This window comes from Vicugna pacos, chromosome 35, assembly GCF_048564905.1.
Source record: "Vicugna pacos chromosome 35, VicPac4, whole genome shotgun sequence".
NCBI classification, from domain to species: domain Eukaryota; kingdom Metazoa; phylum Chordata; class Mammalia; order Artiodactyla; family Camelidae; genus Vicugna; species Vicugna pacos.
The window spans coordinates 32605388-32625585 of record NC_133021.1 but is presented as its reverse complement, the minus strand read 5'-3'; the positions used below and the strand labels follow the sequence as shown (position 1 = coordinate 32625585).

At 53.4% G+C, this 20198-nt stretch overlaps 1 protein-coding gene across 5 annotated transcripts in view; it reads left to right on the top strand.

Annotated features, from left to right (window-relative positions):
- FBH1 (F-box DNA helicase 1) overlaps nucleotides 1-20198 on the top strand; it is a 62452-nt gene that overhangs the window by 14988 nt on the left and 27266 nt on the right. For all 5 annotated transcript variants that reach the window (XR_012067297.1, XM_031670871.2, XM_031670869.2 and 2 more), the window contains 14 exons: nucleotides 1409-1599; nucleotides 3843-3935; nucleotides 4284-4378; nucleotides 5957-6125; nucleotides 6783-7005; nucleotides 7542-7629; nucleotides 7710-7796; nucleotides 8465-8601; nucleotides 9528-9627; nucleotides 9722-9843; nucleotides 10873-10948; nucleotides 11517-11714; nucleotides 12173-12298; nucleotides 13703-13809. Coding sequence is in view for 4 of the 5 variants with exons in the window: in XM_031670871.2 (XP_031526731.2) it covers nucleotides 1409-1599; nucleotides 3843-3935; nucleotides 4284-4378; nucleotides 5957-6125; nucleotides 6783-7005; nucleotides 7542-7629; nucleotides 7710-7796; nucleotides 8465-8601; nucleotides 9528-9627; nucleotides 9722-9843; nucleotides 10873-10948; nucleotides 11517-11714; nucleotides 12173-12298; nucleotides 13703-13809 (1812 nt within the window). In the remaining variant the exon portion in view is untranslated. The remainder of the gene's footprint in view (nucleotides 1-1408; nucleotides 1600-3842; nucleotides 3936-4283; nucleotides 4379-5956; nucleotides 6126-6782; nucleotides 7006-7541; nucleotides 7630-7709; nucleotides 7797-8464; nucleotides 8602-9527; nucleotides 9628-9721; nucleotides 9844-10872; nucleotides 10949-11516; nucleotides 11715-12172; nucleotides 12299-13702; nucleotides 13810-20198) is intronic.

Here is a 20198-nt window from a genome sequence, read left to right as displayed (position 1 = left end):
TCACTGGAAGAAAATGTGTTGGTGACCAAGTTTGGCTGAAGGTTATTTTAGATTTATTTTCAAAATCTCCTTTAATCTCTGCTTTGAAGCCTTAATCTTGTCATTGATCCTCTACAGAAATAAAAGGCCACATTGTTGTAGATTCTTTTTTTTTTTTAAAGATTCTTAAATTCTTAAGTAGAAGGAACTTTATTCTTTAAATTTTTTTGGAGGGGGCAGGTAATTAGGTTTATTTATTTCTTTATTTTTAGTGGAAGTGCTGGGGATTGAACCCAGGCCCTCATGCATGCTAAGCACGCACTCCCATCACTTGAGCTGTACCCTCCCCTGGAAGGAACTTTAAAGAGTGTTTTGTCCGAATTCTTACTCTGTTGAGCGGTGCTCCACAGAGGGGGGTCATCTAGCCCCTGAACACTTTGATTGTTGAGGATTTCTTTACCGGGCAGCCCAGGGTATTGCTGACCACTTGGGTTACTTGAAAGGACCAGAGAAATGAAGGGTTTTGCTCCAGACATATAGTGAGTTAATGAGAAGCTGGAAATAGTCCTGCGCTTCCTGCTTCCAGTCCTGAGGCTCCTCGTCTGGGGCAGGGATTCTCCTCACGTTTTGTCTTGGAAGCTGCGGGCCATACCCAGCCTTATTCTGCAGCCAGCAGAGGGTTGGAAGTCCAGCCACATGCATTTCTCTGTCTTCAGTGGAGTGGCTGCTGGTGGTGGAGTGAGACTGCTTTCGCGGATAGTTGTAGTAAGAACTTTCCTGTTGCGGAATGCATTTTTTAACAGAGAGACTTGCAGTAAAGAATGACAGATGCATGTCTGTTACCAATATTTCTGTGGTAGTGAACGTTTTATTAGACGTTAATAAATGGAGCATAATGTGTCCATAATAATACACTTTCAATAATTTATTTAACATTTATTTAACATTTAATAAATATTAAATAATGATAACATGAGGGAAATAGTACATTAACGTCCTAATGGCAGGGAATTTCACTCCTGATTTCCCCGAGGCTGCTGTCTTCCTTTGTGCCCCCCAGGTGGGCACCCGCTTAATATTGAGCTTGTTCGACCCGAGTGTCCGGACTCCAGAGCTCACGCTGACCTGGAGGGGAGGGCAGGGAGGCGGGAGGATCATCTTTGTACAGGGTCCTCTGTTAGGTACTTTAGAAATGTTTAATCAAAGTAAACTAAGAACTCGGAAGTGATGAGAAGGACAGAGTCCCGGGTAGAAGGAAACGTTCCCACTGTTTCCCAAATGTCACTCGGGAAGTTTGCACTCGGTTGGGACGGCCCGGGAGGCACCCACACCCCGAGCCCAGCTTCCTTTGCCTGCTGTCCCATGTGGTTCTTACCGGTTGCTTTTGGGGTCTCGTCTCCCACCCCATCCCGTCCGCCTTCCCCTGCAGGGTGTCAACGTGTGGGCGCTGGTAGCGGCCATTGTCCTCCTGTCCAGCAGTGTCCAGGACATCCAGCAGCTGCTCTTCTGCCTCCGGCGGCCTGGCTCCACCGTGACCATGCCGGACGTTGCTGAGACCCTGTACTGCATCGCTGTGCTGCTCTACGCCATGCGGGAGAAGGGCATTAACATCAGCAACCGGTACAGCTGTGCGGGGGCAGGTGGGCGCGGCGGGGGTGGGGGGCCCTGGCCTGGCCGCGGGTCCCAGTGCCGCCCTGCCCCGCGGTGCCGCTCCGCCCGGGTCCCTGTGCAGGGAGATGTTGTGAGGTCTGAGTGTGCGACACAGGTGAGGCTCTGAGAGGGTGCAGTGTGGACGGTTGTGCGCTGTCCCTAGGGCTGTGGTTCCTTCAAGGGAAGTCAGGCCTGGAGTGGAAGGAGCCTTCTGTGTTCATACGTTCCTCCGTTTCCTGGGAAGACATTGGGATTTGGTCCCTCCATTTCTTGCTTTTTTGCGCTAGGCTGTAGGAATCGTGGTGAAGCCTTGTTTGCCCTGTCTTAGTGCGGGAAAGTCTGTAGCGTGTGGCTTGCCCGTTCACAGTGGCCTTGCTGGTTTCAGTCGCCAGCAGGTCTGCAGAGGTCAGTCTGGGGAGGGACTTGTGCATCCCACATCTTTTTCAGGTCAGGTGGTTTTCCAGGCACCAGGGATATCACTGTGGAAAGCGCCCTTGCTCTTGGGGACTGAATGCACGTGTGAGGGAGACGGGTGCTGCACAGACGAGGGTGTCAGATTAGAAAAACCAGGGCGATGGGTGAGGGAGGGGGCCGTGACCTCAGACTGCCGGAGGAAAGCTGCTCTGAGGAAACCTGAACATCAGGGAGGGGCCGGCCGGTTAAGATGTGGGGGAGAGCAGTTTGCAGAGGAACAGATCATTTAAGTCCCAAAGAGGGGAATGAGTTTAGTGTCTGCGTGGAACAGAAGAGCTAACGTGGTGACTGGGAGGGCGGCAGGTGCAGGAAGGTGATACGGGCCCCGGAGACACGTCAGGGTGAATGCCAAGGATCCAGGGTCTGACCAGGAGCTCCTGGAGGCCTGGACGCTGACCTGGAGATGGTCCTGGGGAAGCAGAAGTCCAGAGAGGATTTCCTCTCTCTGGAAGAAGTGAACCCCAGGGGCCCCAGTGAGCCAACGCCCGGCTTCCCTGGTGACATTCAGGGATGGAGCATTCATCCTCCAGGAATGGCAGAGTATTTGCTCAGTGTCTCTGAGAAAAGTTCCAGTTCGTCGAGGCTGGTTTGCGTTGTGTCCCAGTCCGGGGCACGGAGGCACGGCACACGGAGCTTTCTGCTGTCGCCGGACGAGACGGTGCCCAGATGGCGAATGGCTCCTTTAGTGCAGATGTGAGCCCACAAATGACCTGCACGTTGACGTGGATGTGGGTGAGGAAGGGGAGGTGTGTGTTGAGGTTGCTGTGTTTGGATGTTTCTTCCTGCTTTACCTGGGAGACAACTGTAACGTGCCCAGAGGCTGAAACACGTTCATGAAGGTATTTGTCACGTTAGGCTGATGCTCAGAGACCACCCCTTCTCACTCTGGGGGTGAGAGGCAGCGCGCTGGGTTGTGGGCGACGGGTCACAGAGGGAGACGAACTTGGGTTCAGTGTGAACATGGGGGTCTGGGCTGGACGTGGTGGCCGTCTGGCCTTGTCCCGTGCCTCTGGCAGGCGTGCTGTGTCCCCGGTGCCCCTCCTGGTGACCTGAAGGCACTGCTGTATCTTCTGGCCCTTGGTAGTTCCGTCTTGTTATCAGTACAGCCCCGTCCTTTGGGACCTTCAAAGGTAGAACGTTCTTCATGCCTCTCAACCAGCATCATGCAGAGGGAGCAGAGCGGCGGAGGCTCAGAAGGGGAAGCTGGCTCCAAGTTGGTGTCGAACAGGGGTCCCCTGCCAGGAGCAGGGTTTACAGTTGTGTTCTGCGGGTCCTTACTGCTTTTGTGACCGTTAGTCTCTTAAGGTCACAGCTAGTGCCTTGTTCCCCAAAGAGCGTGTCCTGGTCTCTCTCTCTCTTGTCTATCTACCTACCTGTCTACCTACCTGTCTTGGAGAGGAAGTAATAAGTATTTATTTATATATGTACATATGTATTTTAGTGGAGGCACTGGGGATTGAACCCAGGAGCTCATGCATACTACGCACATGCTCTACCACTGAGCCACCCCCCCCCCGGTCTCTCTCCTTTGGCCCCTGCCCACCGTGGACAGCAGTCTCCCCCAGAATGGTGCTAAGGGTGCTTTGGTCAGCTCTAGGTGTGCTTAAACCCCTTTCCTTTCTTTTTCCCAGAAAATTATGGCAGGAGTTCTATTTTTTAAGCAATGGTAAGGAGTCTAAAAATATCTGAGGAAGTTTGAGCTTAATTTGAAAATCTCTAATCTCCTTTTTCCCTACTAGGATTCACTACAACATTTTCTATTGCCTGTATCTTCAGGAGAATTCCTGTGCTCAGGCCACGGACGTCAAAGAGGAACCGTCGGTCTGGCCAGGGTGCGTGTGTGTGGGAGGGTGTGTGTATGTGTTTTGTCGCTTCATGACTCTCAGACCTAAGGAGGAAAGATGTTTTGTTTTAACCACGTTTTTGAGGTATAGGTTACGTGACATAAAATTCAGCCATAGTAATTGTAAAATTCAGTAACTTTTAGTACATTTACTGAGTGTAACCAACATCATAATCCTGTTTTAGAACATTTTATCGTCTTAAGGGTAAGCAAGCCCCCCCCCCTTTGATTAAATCTTGTTCGTCCAGCTTGGTTCCCTGTTTGGTTTTGACAGTCCTTTGCCTGGTCTCTTCCGTTTCTTGCCCTTTTCCCGATTTCCCTTCTGTGACAATTACAGTAAGAAGACCACCATCCAACTCACACATGAACAGCAGCTGATTCTGAGCCATAAGATGGAGCCCCTTCAGGTGGTGAAAATCATGGCCTTTGCAGGTAAGGGGGCCGCCACCGCTGGAACATCCCTTCCCCGTCCACACATCCCCCTGCCACCTGCCCGAAGGGCTTTACCTTAGTCTGTTACTGAACTGCCGCTATGAATCCTCTAAGAAGCGGTCCCCGGGGAGCGCCTGCTCTTCCTCACCCCTCCAGGGAGCGTCCGCACTGGAGTTCCTGGTGAGCAGACAGCCCATAGGAGTTGCTTTGTGGGTGGGCCACTGGGCCGACCCAGCCTGTGACACAGTATGTGCTTGGATGCTGGTTGCCTGCGGGGTGCCCTGTGGTGTCAGTCTCCTGTTCAGAGAGTTTCAGCAGCTCCCCAGCTTCCGTAGAGAGACGTCCCACCGCTCGGTGCTCGCCTGCATCGCTTGACGAGTTGCCTAGTTTTCTGCCTCAGTCAGCTCGCTGTGGTGACCGTCCCCTGAGCTGTTCTTTGCCTGAACTTCGCTCGTGCTATTTTCTCCCCCCGGAACCCCTTCCCGCTGCTTTTCTGACTAAGTGCCCTCCTAAAAGCAGCAGCCACCGTTCACTAGATGCCCACCCTGGGCTGGTCCTGACAGTCTGTGAGCTTGCTTCCTTTTATAGGTAAGGTTTTGAAGCTCAGAGAAATTAAAATGACGTGGCCCAGATTAAATAAGCAAATAAGTGGTGGAGGTTGAATTCAGAGCTGGATCTGTTTCCCTCCGGGAACGTGCCTTGCCCTCGCCCCCGCCTCTCCCCGCTCCTCGGTCTCTCTGCCGTCCCATGTTGACCTCCGCCATCTCTCTCCTTCGTGGAGGCTTCCTTGGCTCTTTGAGTCCTTGTGACCTCTGAACTCTTAACTTTTTTTTTCAAGTATCACAATATTTGTTGATAGATACATGTGTGTGGAATCAGGGCCTGAACATGACTTGATGAATTAAGTAACTGATCATCTGTATTAAGTGTCTTGGTGTCTAATTACTTGGTAAGGACAGCCGACACACACGTTGTGTAAACACGTCCACAGTGTCCTTGACCTTCAGGCAGCCCTGGGGCGGGGGGAGGACGTGCTACTTTTCTTCTTTCACAGGTGAGATTTTTTTGTTTCCAGATCCATACTCTTTTTCACTCCACTATGTTATTATATTTTTTCTTTCTTTCTTTTTTTGGTGCCAATTGTTCTGTGTTGATGTTTTATTCCCAACTAGAGTGTAACGTGGGAACCCTGCTTTGTTTTTAACGTACTTGCCTTGCCTCGCATACAGCTGAGTGTGCAGTAGGTGCTCAGTAAACACTTGTTAAGTGAGTGGCAGTTGACTGAATTGCCCAGTGGAAGGTGGGGGCGGGGCCGACAGGAGAGTTTGCACGGACCGGAGGGATCCCTGAGCCTCATTTGTGCACTCTTGGGGCCTCGGCCAGTGTAGCTTCCATTTACGCATCCCAACCCCGGGAGCTGACTGTGAGCCTGCTGCTCCCTTCCCCGCACCGCTGTGGTTTTCATCGGTGTCGGGAAACTTGCCGCTGGCTAGTCTCAGGCGGGCGGGAGGTGAGCCCGGGTGGGACCTGATCAGGGCATCCACTGGAGCCGTTCTCCCTCCCTCTTGGCTTCCCCAGGCACCGGGAAGACCTCCACTCTGGTCAAGTACGCTGAGAAGTGGTCCGAGAGCAGGTTTCTGTACGTGACCTTTAACAAGAGCATCGCCAAGCAGGCCGAGCTCGTCTTCCCCAGCAATGTCATCTGCAAGACCTTCCACTCCATGGCCTACGGCCACATCGGGCGAAAGTGAGCACCGCTGACCCCTTGCCATGGCCACACTGCAGTCCTCACTCCACGAAAAACTCAGTGCTTTTGTCTCCCTCTGCAGGCAGGGAGTGTAACTGTAGATTTAGCACTTTGTACTCTCACCCCGTGGAAACACATCATTTCCAATAACAGCATTGTGCTGAGGGAGGTGCTCTCATGTCTCTGCATTTGAGCCACAGAAAGTCACAGTGACTTGTCTGACGTTCAGTGTCACCAGTCCGGTTGGTCAGTGTAGACTTTCTTCAAAATGGGAGGGGAGAAGAGGGAGTTGAAGGGCCCTTGGCCCGGGGTTTCCGGGGCTTCTGAGCCAGCGTCCCCTCGGATGTGAGGGCTTCAGGAAACTTCTAGTGTCCCCCCCGGAGCCTCCTGGACTTTGGTTCACACCTTGGAGTGGTGGTGTCTGCCGTGAGACACTTTGTCTTCTGGGTTATTAGGTGTGGATTCCAGAGAGCCTAACGAAGCCCTTTCCAGTCCTTCGAGGACCTTACTTGGTGCCTCTGGCTTTGTTTCTTCTTCCGTATGTGCCACTTTGTGACCCGGTGGTCTCGTCGGAGAGAAGGGGGTGGGGGTGGGGAGACACTCAACACCACATTGCTGGGGAAGTCCAATCCTATTCCTCTGGGCTGTGCCTTACAGGTACCAATTAAAGAAGAAACTGAATCTCTTCAAGTTAACACCCTTCATGGTCAACTCTGTCCTTGCGGAAGGGAAGGGTGGCTTCATCAGGGCCAAGCTAGTCTGTAAGACTCTGGAGAACTTTTTCGCCTCGGCCGATGAGGAGCTGACCATCGACCACGTGCCCATCTGGTGTAAGAACAGCCAAGGACAGAGGGTCATGGTCGAGCAGAGCGAGAAACTGGTGCGTGTCCCGGTCTCCCTGGGGCACAGGCCTGCGGAGCACTGACGTGGTGCGGGGTGTTTGACTCCTTCAGAGCCGCTGGCAGGAGGGAGAGGTGGAGGGGAGCCTGCAGGCCCGTCACGATGGCTGCGAAGTGCGCAGGGTTTTCTGTGGGGAACGCGCATCTCCCTCCGTCCTCACCCTGGTTCCCCCAGCCAGTGAGGCTCCTGCCAGGGTTTACAAGGGCTTGTCCTAGGGTCTGCTGGTCCTAGGATCAAGGGTGGAAATCTCTTTTCTAGTTTTTATTGAGTCTTTTCTGTCATTTGCCACCCTTTTTATGAATTGACTGTAAATCCAGAGGAATCACCCAGCCTTTCCTGGTTCATCAGATGCTGTGTCCTCTGAGTGACATTCAACCCCAGGCTGCGGTCCAGCCCCAGCTTTTTGCCCGTGTCGTGGAGCTAGGGGAGGTGAGGGAGGCGGTGACCTCTGTACCTGGGGGTGAACGCCTGATTTCAGGGTCCTCACTTGTGTGTCACCGTGTCACTTGGTTCTAGAACGGTGTCCTCGAAGCCAGCCGGCTCTGGGACAACATGCGGAAGCTGGGCGAGTGCAAGGAGGAGGCCTACCAGATGACGCATGATGGTACGCCACCTGCCGCCCCGCCCACCACCCGCCGAGCGCAGCTGCCCCTGCCGGGTTCTGACGCGTCTCCCCCCTTGTAGGCTACCTGAAGCTCTGGCAGCTCAGCAAGCCTCTACTGGCCTCTTTTGATGCCATCTTCGTAGACGAGGCCCAGGACTGTACCCCAGGTGAGGAGCCGTCAGGGCGTGGGGGTCCCACACACGCAGGGCGATGCCCGTGGTGAGGGGGAGGTCCATTATCCCTGGCCGTTGGAAGGAGGAGCACGTGATACGTGGTGGTTCAGAAATCCTCTGTTCTCTGACTTCGGATGTCAGCAGTCACCCCCTCCTCCCACCCAGAGCAGACTGACTTCCCTCCAGATGATTTGCTAGGGTTGTTCTTAAACTATTGGCCGAGCGCAGGTCATCAGGTGATCAGGGCCTGGGCTCATGCCCAGGGGGAGGGGTAGTCAAGTTGGAGCGAGAAGTTTGTGTTGTACGTTTTTCGAGGGGCTGATAGAAAATAGTGTGACTTTGTAGGTCAACCTGGGGCCTTACGTTTGTAATAATAGAGAAGGTAATTTGCCTCATTTTGTATTTGCCTGTGTGGTTTCTTATATTTAGTAATTTATTCAGAAGTAAAAATAACTTGCATTCCTAGGATTAGAAACAGCTTTTTCTGTCTCTTATAAAATCGTTTCTTTGGTTGAGAACACAGCCCTCCTTTCCTGGAGGGAAAGGTAACTCTTGTCCAGTGTGTGAGCTTCTTCACCCTTTTCTCTCTTCAGTTTGGCTTCTTTTTGCTCCGTGGGGTGGTGTTCCTTCAGCTCTCTTACCTTCCTTCTCGTTGGTTGCAGCTATCATGAACATCGTCCTGTCTCAGCCTTGCGGGAAGATCTTTGTAGGGGACCCACACCAGCAGATCTATACCTTCCGGGGTGCAGTCAATGCTCTGTTCACAGTCCCCCACACGCACGTCTTCTATCTCACTCAGGTAAGAGCTCGCTCTGCTCCTGAGTCCCCATCCGTGTGCATGCAAGCGCGGTGGCTCTGCCCGGTTCCCCAGTGTTTCCTGAGGGCCGGGCACCGTGCGGGCTTTGGCATCAGGCTCACAGCAGGTAGCACATCTGTGCTTCTAAGCGGTGGCTCCCCCTGCTTCTCAGGGGTCTGCAGAGTCAGAGCTGTTTTCCATAGTAGCCATCTGACTTTCGGTGTGTTGACATTTGCACTGATGACGCGGGAGTCCACGCTGGCCCCAGCCTGCAATGTGCTCAGAGTCAGAAAGAAATCAGTTCATTTCAGAACGTCTTTGATGTGCAGGAAAAATGGTGACACTCATTCCTGCAGACCCTTGAGTGCGTGTCCCCAGCAGTCTGGGTGTGATTTGGAGAGTAGGGTAGATTTGCTTAGAAGAGACATTTGCTGGTCCCAGGGAATGAAGGGACTAAGGCTGCCCAGGCTGCGAGGCTCCTGCAGGGCCACACACCGTCTTTGTCTCCGTGGATTGCTCTTCCGTTTGTGTGACTTGAACGTGTGTGGGGAGACTCCTCGGATGGAGGGAGAGATGAGGGAGTGAGACCAGTGGGTGAGGCGTGAGGTGGGGTCTCTGAGTTGAGCTGGGGCAGTGGTAAGAAAAAGAGTATAGAAAACATGGTGGAGGAGTTGTCAAGGTTTGGGCTTGGGGGCACGAAGCAAAACCGTGTAGCTCTCAGGTCTCCAGATAGGACGTGCTGTTCTGGGAGCTCAGAAGGAGCCAGTGAGTCTCCGCAGGCAGACCCCTGTTCTGCACGGGGGTCGCCGCAGGGCGTCTCCGGGCGCCCTCCCAGGCGGAGCGGGGTGGCGGGGCCAGGCCTCGGCGGTGACGGTGCTGCGCTCGCATGCTCAGGGGCCGCTCACTCCTCTCGTCCTGTCTGACAACAGAGCTTCAGGTTTGGTGTGGAAATCGCGTACGTGGGAGCTACCATCCTGGACGTCTGCAAGAGAGTGAGAAAGAAGACGCTGGTGGGAGGGAACCATCAGAGTAAGGCTTTCGGTCCCTCTTCTTGTGTTTGTTACCAAGGTTAGTTTTCCTCTTTATTTGGATTTGCCGTAGAGTTTGTGCTCTCTCCCCAAAGGTGGCATCAGAGGTGACACCAAGGGGCAGGTGGCCCTGCTGTCCCGGACCAATGCCAACGTGTTTGACGAGGCCGTCCGGGTGACGGAAGGAGAGGTGCCCGCCCGCATCCACTTGATTGGGGTAAGAGCGCCTTCCCGTCCTGCGCCCACAATCAGCCGGGGTAAATGCCCGGCGTCCCCAGGGTTGTCCTGCGAGCGCGCATGCGGGCTGTGGCTTCCTGCTGCCTGCGCTGTGACTGGCGCCCTCCCCCGGGCACGCCGGCGAAGCGAGCCTCCTGGTGTAGGGCCAAGCAGGGCTGCGGCCGTCTCCCCCCAGTCCTTAAGGAGAACGAGGGCCCTCCTGCCCTTTGTGCACATGAGGCTGCCCGCTCCGTGCGCATGTCCCGCTGCATTGGTCGTTACTTTTGTTTTGTTTTGTTTTTTTCTGGGAGGTAATTAGTTTTATTTACTTACTGTATTTATTATTATGATTTTTTATTTAACTGGAGATACTGGGGATCGAACCTGTAACCTCATGCATGCTGAGCAGGCGCTCTCCCACCGAGCTGTTCCTCCCCCGTGTTGGTCGTTTCTGTAAGACGACTGAGCCTTCGTCCCTCTCCTGGGCCCAGTCAGTGCTCAGCTCATGCCCCCAGGTGGAGCAAGGCCGGATGGGGTCGGTCAGGCCCTCTCCCCCAGCCGCTGACCTTGTCACACACGGTAACCTGGGCCCGTAGGTGGTCTCTGGTTCTTTTCTCGAGAGATGGTGAGTGTGTGTGCTGCACACTGGTGTTCGGGTCTCTTCTGTAGTCTTTGGTGCACTTCTGTTACGTGTCTGGAAAGTAGCTGACTTCAATCGCATTTTTGACCAGAAGGCAGCGTCGTGCAGCTGGTTCTTGCCTTTTTCTGAAACGTAGGAGGCTCTGAGGGAGCAGCCTGAGCTCAGCACCTGGGAGCGCTGGGTTTGCAGGCTGCGCTGTAGCCTCGTGCGTTTGTGCCTGACTGGGGTTCCCACTCGCTGTCTTTATGCCTTGGGTGCAGTTGGAGATCCGTTTCCAAGAAACCATCTCATTTCAGAATCCCACCTCTACATTAGCTTTACTTTGTTAAGAAGAGCATCAAAAAAAAAAAAAACTGCAAAACAAAAATCCCACCTGAAAAACTTTTTCAGGGAATTAGGTCATTTGGATTGGACAGAATCATCGATATTTGGACCCTTCTGCAGCCGGAGGAGGAACGGAAGAAACGTGAGTCCCTCCTGGCAGTGGGGTGGCGGCCCTAGGGGGTGAGGGCGGGCGCTGGTCAGGCTGGTCTGTGTCAGTTTTCTTGCTCTGGAGCAAAGGAGCTAGTGTTGCTCCTTTCCCAGTAAGGGTGGGATGCCCAAGGCCGCCTGTTTTCAGAGGGACCCATAGCTCTCTCCAGATCTTTCCCCGGGTCTGGATTTCTCACTCAGGCTGGCCCCACTGTCTCTGTCCACCCGGCAACTTCACACATGAGACCTGTGCAGGGACCCCACGCCAGCGTTTCTCACATTCTCAGGCACCTTTCTTTTTCTCATTGCTGCGCTGTTTCAAGTCCCTGAGACAGGGCAGGATCTCAAGGGCAGGGCTGTTGACCCTCAGTTTGGAGCCGGAGAGGCTGCCAACCAGGTCGCCAAGCTGACTTGCTCAGGAGCACAGGGCAGGCTGGGACGTGGTTGGTCCGGAACCGGAACCCAGTCTCCCAGCCCCTGAGACCTTGGTCTCCACGCGGTGGGTCAGGACCGTGGAGCTGGCACAGCAGGTGTCACCCTGACCTGCCATGTGTTCTGTCTAGAAAACTTGGTCATCAAAGACAAGTTCATTAGAAGGTGGGCACACAGAGAGGGCTTCAGCGGCTTCAAGCGGTACGTGACTGCCGCCGAGGACAAGGAGCTGGAAGCCAAGATTGCGGTGGTGGAGAAGTACAACGTCCGGATCCCGGAGCTGGTGCAGCGCATCGAGCGGTGCCACATCGAGGACTTGGACTTCGCAGGTTCGGCTCTGCCCCTCGTTCCCCAGTGCTTCCTGCCTGCAGGGCGTCATGCGCGACCACGACTGGGGTGGGGAGCAGGGCTGCATTCTCCCCAGCCCCCATTTCTGTTCTTCCCGCCGGCAGGAGGGGCTCCCATGTCCCGGCTCTGCCCCATGGGGCCCCTGGCCCTCTTCTCGCCTCTGTCTCTTCGCATGTAGGAAACGGGCGGTGGGCCAGTGGCCACGAGCGCTGGGCCGTGACTCTGACGTGTCCTTGCCGGCTGCGGATTTCTCCTTTCCCCTCATCTGTTTATTTCGCTTGCTGTTTTTTTCCCAACTGAGGTTTGCTCTTCCTCCTTGTCTCTGCAGCGCTGCCGCCGACATGAGAGCATAGTTGGGGAGTGTGGTGGGAAGGGGACCCCCCTCTCCTTCTGTTCCCCTTCTGGCCCCCGTCTGACCAACTTCTGTGTTTCCTTCCAGAGTACATTCTGGGCACCGTGCACAAGGCCAAAGGCCTGGAGTTTGACACTGTGCACGTCCTGGACGATTTCGTGAAAGTGCCTTGTGCCCGGCACAACCTGGCTCAGCTGCCCCACTTCAGAGTCGGTAAGGAGACCGCCGGGCCCGAGGCCCTCTGGGAGGCTCCACTGTGGGATGCCTTGCTGTTTCTGGACGGTGTGGCCTCTTGGAAGGGTCCCTCTGAAACAAAGTTCTCCTAGTCCGACGTTCATTACTCTTAGACGGTGCTTTTGGGTAGCTAGGCTTCTGGGGCCTGCTGCTTGCGGGGCGCTGCGCCGATTGCGCCCTGTCTGACCCGCACCAGCTCTTCAGCTGCGAGTTTCTCACCAGCAGACGGAAGCTCTAAAACATGCCAGTTTGCCTGTTCGCCTCGGGTTTTTTTTTCTTTCTTTATTTCCTTTTTATTGAAGAAGCTTGAAAATCATAAAAGGTGACATCATAAGCATTCTATTGTTTGTCTGCTTTTGTATCAGTTTATGCTCAAGGCTGGTTGTTAAACTCTAAGCGTCAATGCTGTTGCTTTGGTTTTAAATTGTAGAATAAAACCATTTGAAGTTTTCCTACAAACCAACCCTATTAGTCACGGATTCAAAATTGGGGGCATAGCATGCATTGGCGGGCCGAAAGTAGAAATACCAAAAATTCCTTATCTTTGATGAAAAGATTCATCAAATGAGAGAAAGACATAGTATTGAACATAAATTGGAGTGGAGCGGGGAAGGAAGTGGCCGTGGGAGACATCGCTGCTTTATGCTGAGGAAGAGAAGTGCATTTAACATACTGCTGCCTTTTGCTCTCTAGTCACTGCAGGTTTGCATTTTTAAATTTTTTGGTAGCAGCTTTATTGAGATACGATTCATGTACCATACAGTCCACCCATTTAAAGTGCAGTTTTAGTGGCTTTTCACATATTCACGCTCAGCCGCTCTTTTATCGAGATCTCGCCTTCATCCTGTGACCGAGAGGAGAAGGGGGTGAGGCCGGCAGCAGAGACCTGTAGTAAAGACCTCATGAGACGCTGCAGACTGGACTGAGAGGTGGTGTCGGGGGAAGGAAGAGATGTGGCCTTTGAGATGATTAGGCTCGGGTTTGGCGCCTGGCCCTCGCTGAGCCAGGGCCTGTCTGTTGAAGTGGTGTCACCCCGTAGGCCTCAGTCTCCCCCGAGCCCTCCGGGGTGGCCGTGGCGAGCAGTGGGAGAGACAGCGGGCCACACTGCAGGCACATCACCTATGTCCCATGACCGGTCAGTGGGCCGCCAGGGTTTTCTAGAAGCAGCACAAACAGAAACTTAGTTTTCGGTGCTCCTAGTCTGTCGGGGTTCTGTTTGTTCTTGGAGTTGGTGTCTGGAGGACAATTTTGTTTATAAAGCCAGCAAATCTGGAAGGTTTTTTCGGGGGGGAGATGGGGAGAGTAGTAAATGTTAAGATGAGAACATAAATTTTTGTCAGCAGGCTTCTGTGTTGATATGTTTTTTCCTGTTGCTTTCTTCAGAGTCGTTCTCTGAGGACGAATGGAACTTACTGTATGTGGCGGTAACTCGTGCCAGGAGGCGTCTCATCATGACCAAGTCCTTGGAGAACATCCTGACGTTGGCTGGGGTGAGAGGCACTGGCAGCGCAGGCTGACTGAACGGTGTCTTGACTTGAACGCTTGAGTGAAGGGCCCTCGGGGCCGTGGGTTGGGGGCCTGTGTCAGAGGAGAAGGGCTTTCCTTTCCTGGGCGCGGAGGCTGCTTGCCGGTGGGGAAGGGCCCTTCCTCCCCGAAGAAACAAAAACCTGGGTTCTTTTCTAAAGTCGTTCTTAATTCAGTTTGGAAAGTTCTTTTAAGAACATCAGCTGTGCTCCTGTCTGCCTGAGCTGCTCCCACTCAGTCAGCGCTCCGCGCCCCCAGGGAGAGAGCAGCTCGAGTGCCCTGTGTCTGCACTCGCTCCCTCCCGCTTCCCGGTCCCCTTTGAACTGGCAGCAGCTGCTGCCACCAGTATCTGGAAAGAACATGTCCTTGCTGGGGGAGCGGATGTCCTGGCACCTCCTGTCCTTGTCACTAGCTGAGAGGTGGGACTGTGTCAGCCGCTCACGGCACCCCCGCAGACCAGTCTTCTCCCCTACGCCCTTGTTTCCGCATCTTTCCTGCCTTTCAAGGTCTGGGGTATAAGCTGTTTAGTTTTTTCAAGCCTCTTGGGGTGAAACTAGAACAGAAATTTGAGCTGACAGTTACAAGTTGGTCCATCCTTCCCTGAAGCAAAGGTCCTTAAGTCTGAAACCTGAAACTTACATGTCACAGTGACCATAGATCCTGTTTCTTCCGTAGCGGGCTCTGACACGTGTAAGATTGTGCGCAGGGGATGGTTTAGTTCCCGGGCTGTAGTGTGTGTTCTCCCAGGAGGTGAGGGCATGGGAGCCAGGAGTCTCAGAATCACTGCCGATGGCTTTGACCCTAGGCGATGGGGGTGTGTGTGTGGGGGGCATAGGAGGCAGTTTTCAGTAAGGGGTGTCCAGAGTCTCCGAGTTGTTGGGTGCTGGTCTGACAGAAGCCGCATACTCGTCACTGAATATTCACCACGTGACTGGTGTGCTGCACGCATGTGTCTGGACCGCGAGGGTGGGAGAGTAGGTGGGAGAACCCCCTCCCCTCGCAGAGATGGGTTCCCAGAGGGGAGAGGGATGGCAAAGCAGGAAGCCCAGTTTTGAGGAGTACGTTGGCGCTTAAGAGGCAGGCAGGGCAGAGAAGATGTGACCTGTCCCAACAACGAAACCTTCTAGCGCGAGACCGGTTTCCTTGCGATTCGGTCGCGCTTTCCTGTCTCAGCCTGCCTCATCGCCGGTCTTCCACGCGTCTCGGAGGCTGGCCTGTTTGGAATTTGACACCAGCTGTGGGTCTCCCAGCAGCTTGGCTTTGCCTGGGCCTTGCCGTGTGCAGTGCTGCGCCTTGTGTGACAGCTCACGTTTTCTCTGGCTGCACTGCTGGTGGCACCAGGGTCACCCCGCGGGGTCTCCAGGAGGACTTAGGGAAAGCTCCTGCAGGCTCTTTCTGCCAAGGGCCCGACAGTAAGTCCGCGAGGCTTTGCGGGCCGCGTGGCCCTGCCGCTCCTGCTCAGCCCTGCGCTGCCACCGCACCCAGACGTGGGCGTCTGGCAGCTACCCGTGTGGCCGCGTCCCGGGGAACGTGACTGCCAGCAGCAGGCGCGGGCCTGGAATTGGCCCCTGGTGGTAGTTTGCTGACTCCTGGTTTAGAGATGAGTGTGGCTTTTCTTAGTCTCTAAACCAGCACCCCAGGGCGTGGTGCAGGAGAGTAACTTCTGTGTACAGGTAACCCCTACTTCCTGTGTGAGTCTTTGTATACACTTTGACTGTAGGTATATATTTTTTTAGAACCTGCAGTATGATTTTCTTGTACGAACTGTCACACCAACGGTTAGATCCGTAACAATATCAGGTTTTCATGTTGGTGACTTAACGGAGGCCTTACAGAGCAGTGATACCGCTTCACAACACGGGCTACGTAGGATTGCTTGTCTTTAAGGGAAATTCTGAGACGTTTAAAAGCTGAGAAAACACTGTATCGAGCTCCCATACACAAACCACCCTGTGTGTGTGTGGAGCATGCCTCTCTAAAACGCCGCAGGCCTTCTTTCCATAACCACAGGGCCATTGTTACATCTTAATCACATTTATGATTCCATGTGGCCTCTAAGCTCAACCCATGGTCATACTTTTATGATTATCTCAGAAACGTGTTTTTTATAGTTGATTTGGTCAAATTGGGATCTAGACAAAGGTTTGGTTCTTAGGGCTCTTAAGCTTTCTAATTTAGAGCAGTTCCTCACTGATGCTACAGTGCAGACTCTTAGCACAGGTCCTTTTCTGGTTTCGCCAGTGCATCTTGGGGATACTTTCCTACAACCTAAACTTCTGGGTAAAGGGTAAATGGATGTGTGATTTTTCTAGATACCGGGGATTGTATATCTTAGAGTCCCACAAGTATTTATTAAGAGTCAAATCGGCTTTTTGAAGCTGACTGGATGCTTATCAGCCAGTTACTGCATATATTTTATAGGGAAAATGAGATTTGTCTGTGAAGAACAGAACACAGGATGCAGAGAAGTGCTTCTGCCTTCCTGAGACTGGACTGGGAAACATCTGTTGGCTCCTGGCCAGGGGTGCTGAGGAAGCCCTGGAAATACGGCCCGTTCGCATGAGCAGATGTTCACAAAAGTCCGAGAGCCCTTGTGTGAGGGGCAGGATTTCTGCTTTCTCCTTATCACAGCTTATGAGTCAATTTGGGGACATTCTGTTTCAGAAGCAGCTGTGTCCACCGCCTGCTCATAGGGGATCCTGGAGGCACTAGGGGAGGGGAGGAGGGTAGAGGATGTGGAAGCAGGCTGTGAACGGTGGCGTTGTGCTTGGTGAGGACTTAGAACAAACGTGAGCTGTAGTCCCCTAGTCCCCTGGGGTGGTGAGCCCTTCTGACCTCCCCACGAGTAGGTCAGGCGGCCTCCTTTTTCTTTGATCCCGGGAGAAAATCTAGCTCTTCACCCGGTGGCCTTTTGGTCCTTCTGTTTCTTGAAGTTTGGAGAAAGTGAAGGGAGCCGTTGCGTTACTGAATTATTACATGGCACGGAGTTACGCTAGTTTCTGAAAGACAGCTCCTCCTCCTCCCAGAATCTTCGACTCTTACCCGGCTCTCACAGGCATGTCCTTAGAACACTGCCTGGCACACAGTAGGTGTCCAGGAAGTGTTTGTGGCATGGGCGACAGCAGTGTCCCCTCCCGTAGTGAGTCTGGGCGCGCCTGAGTCCACAGACCCGGGTCAGACCTGTCGTTCACACGCCGGGGCCGTCCAGCGGGGCACCCCGAGACTGGGAAGTTGCTTATGACACTGCTTCTGCTCCCTAGACAGCAAAGCTGGCAGGACGGCCATGACTGCGTGCAGAGGCGGCGATTGGAGAGGGTGCTGATGGTGACAGGGAACTGTGCTCCGGCCGCCAGGGGAGCCTGGAGGCCTGCGGGGGCTGCTGCTTGTGTTTGGAAGGGAGGGCCTGGGGAGACCTAGCCTTTAGCGGGGGATGTGCGGTCTGGCAGGTGGCCACTTTCCCTCCACGTGTGCTTCCTTGTCACTTAGATTTGTGTCTGGAGCTTCTGGGGACAGAGATGCACCATCGCTTGCACTCAGGAGCGTGGGCTCGGTGTTTGCAGACCGGGTTTGAGTCCGCTGCCGTCGAGCCCTGCAGTCGTTTGTGTAGGTGACCTGAGTGCTCAGCTCCCGTGCCTTTGTGCAGTGGGTCGGTGACAGTGTCGTGTGTCCGGTGAGGGTTATGTGTACAGTGCTCCAAAGAAGAGGACCTGACTGCTGGGCAGGACCTGATGCCTCTAAAAACGGAACAGCCTGGCATTTCAGGGGAGGGGTTGGATGGCGACATCACGTGTCTTTAGATTCCTGAAGGCCAGGGGTTCTGGTGAAGCTTTGGGGATTGGTTTGTGCTTTTCTCCGTGGGACAGGATTTGCAGCAGCTGGCGTTGGTCCCTCTGCCGGCACTTTACACGACTGGAAGTCAGACCATGCGCAGTTCCTCGGGGATGGTGTCTCCTCCCAGTTACTGGTCTGCGTACCTGCCAACCTGTTGGATACCCAGGTTGTCACTAGAGGGTGGAGGCGGCTTGATTAGCTGATTTACCTGTTCATTGGCTTGATAATTAGTTAGACTTACAGAACCTCTGTTACGTACCAAGCACCGTAGTTAGTGCCGGGAGGCACAGGGAACAGCAAGCCTCGTGGTCCTTGATCTCACAGAATTCCCAGTCTTGGAGGGAAGACAGGAGGCAGCCTCAGATCTGCCAGCAGGGACTTGGGGCTGGAGACAGTGCCCTGTGCCAGCTGCCGGAAGACCCGCCGCAGAGCGCAGGGGGTGACTCTCCTGTCCGTCCCGCACGCGCTCACAGATGCCAACGGTGTGTGGGTGCTGCCCCAAGGCCTGGCAGCGAGCAGAGCAAATCTCCAACTGCACTTTCCTAAGAAACAGACGGCCTGGTAGGCACCTGGGCAAAGGTTCTGAACAAGGAGTTCACAGCACAGGAAACCCCAGTGGCCAGGGAACCTGTTAGGGGGAAGAAGAGATATGCAACTTCCTTGGTGGTCAGGGAGGTGCAAACTGAAATGACCAGATGGGCGAGAATGAAGACGTCTGCCCCATTCAGGGACCGCAAGGCCGGCGGGGAGCCGGTGGGAAGACACACACCTGCCGCTCTGGATTCCTCGCTCAGTGGGTACCAGTTCTCAAAGTGTGAGCAGGGACCCCTCCCAGGAACCTTTCCAGAACGTGTTCTACACAACACATGCCTCGTGATACTGGGTGGTCACGTGCCCCTTTCCTGCAGCGCTCTCCCAGCTGTGCGGCGGCGTTCTCCAGAGGCCACGTGATGCGGTACTACCACAGACTGAACCCCAAGGCAGAAACGAGAGCCCAGGTGTCTTTTGTTAATTAAGCTGGACGTGAATGAGATTTACAAAAGTGTAACACATTGTTAGTCTTCTCGTTAAAGGTCTTTTAAAAATATACTTATTTTTCATAAAAATATACAGGTTAATGTGAAAAGTTTATTATTATGTTTTAAATGGATTAATACGCTTACAAACTTTCCTGGTTTAAATTTCTAATCCGGCAAACATTAGTGGCTATAACTCACGTAAGCAAAACTTCCTGGGAGCCCTTAATGTGCAGCTCTCAGTGTAAAGGGTCCCGAGACCAAATGTTTGAGAATTGTGCTTTGGGGTGGTGCTTTTCCAACTGTAGGTTGCAGTTCATGAATGATTTAGGAACCTAGTTAGTAGATTATGATAAGCATTTAAAAGAAAAGTGAAGTGTAATAAAATCTGAAGAATTCAAGAGTACACCGGATGTGAGGTTAGAAACTTCTGTGAGACTGATTTCAGCGTCTTAACACATTCGTGTGTGTGTGTGTAGAACGGTAATGCTGAATGGGTTTCTGGGCACGGATCATGGTCAGGAAAGTTAGAAAGCCCTGGGGGAATCCGTGCGCGTGTTGAGGGGAAATAATGCGCAAGGATATTCACTGCTGCGTTGTTGGAAGTAATTTGGAAACAGCGTGAGCCTGCACACAAAGGAAGTGGTGAAGAGAGATGGCTGAATCCTGTGCAGCACTAAAGAGGTGAACTAGGTGAGAAGCAAAGCGACTGTGTAGCACAGACGTAGATAATTACTGGTAAGATGCCTCCTTGTGTTCTTGGGAACATACAAACCGTGAATCCATTTTAGAATGAACTGGACTCCGTGGAAATCTGTAATTCCATTTTAGAAAGGGTTTCCCACAGTTAGTTGTCAGTACGTGTTGGTGGGAACGTGAGTGCATATTTTCTGTTCTTTCCTGTAGTGGGTAGGCACATCCTGAAAGCGAGAAAACCAAATAAATCAGAATCCTGGACACAGATTTTGCAAAAATTGGATAAACAGCCAATTGTAATCCAGAAAACATGAAATCCTGGTTTTGGGTCAGCAAATATTTGCGGTCTTGCTGGTATGCCAGAACCTTGGTGATCTCCTGTGGGGCAGCAGCAGACTGGACCCTGGTCCCTCCTCTTGTGGCATTTCCAGCCTGGGAGGTGACTGGTGTGTGACTGGGGCACCCACTGTGTGCCAGGCTCTGAGCACGTCACATGTAGTGCCGGACATCAGGCTCACAGCCCCAGGAGGAAGCAGGTGCCGTGTTCTGTGCGTTTCACAGGTGAAGAGGCTGAGGCTTAGAGAGGCTGGGTGTCTGCCCGTCGTAGAGCCGTGGGCTTGGGAAGATGGAAACGGGCAGGGTGGACATGGGCAGGCTTGGTAAGCTCGTCTGGGCTGTAAGGAGCATAGACAGATCACTCTTAGTGATGCAGGGACAGGCCAGCCTAAGGTCAAGTCCAGAAATTGTCCTGAAATACCGTTATAGCCAGTAGTTCCATGTGTTTGTCCATTAAGCCATTATTTAATTTTTAA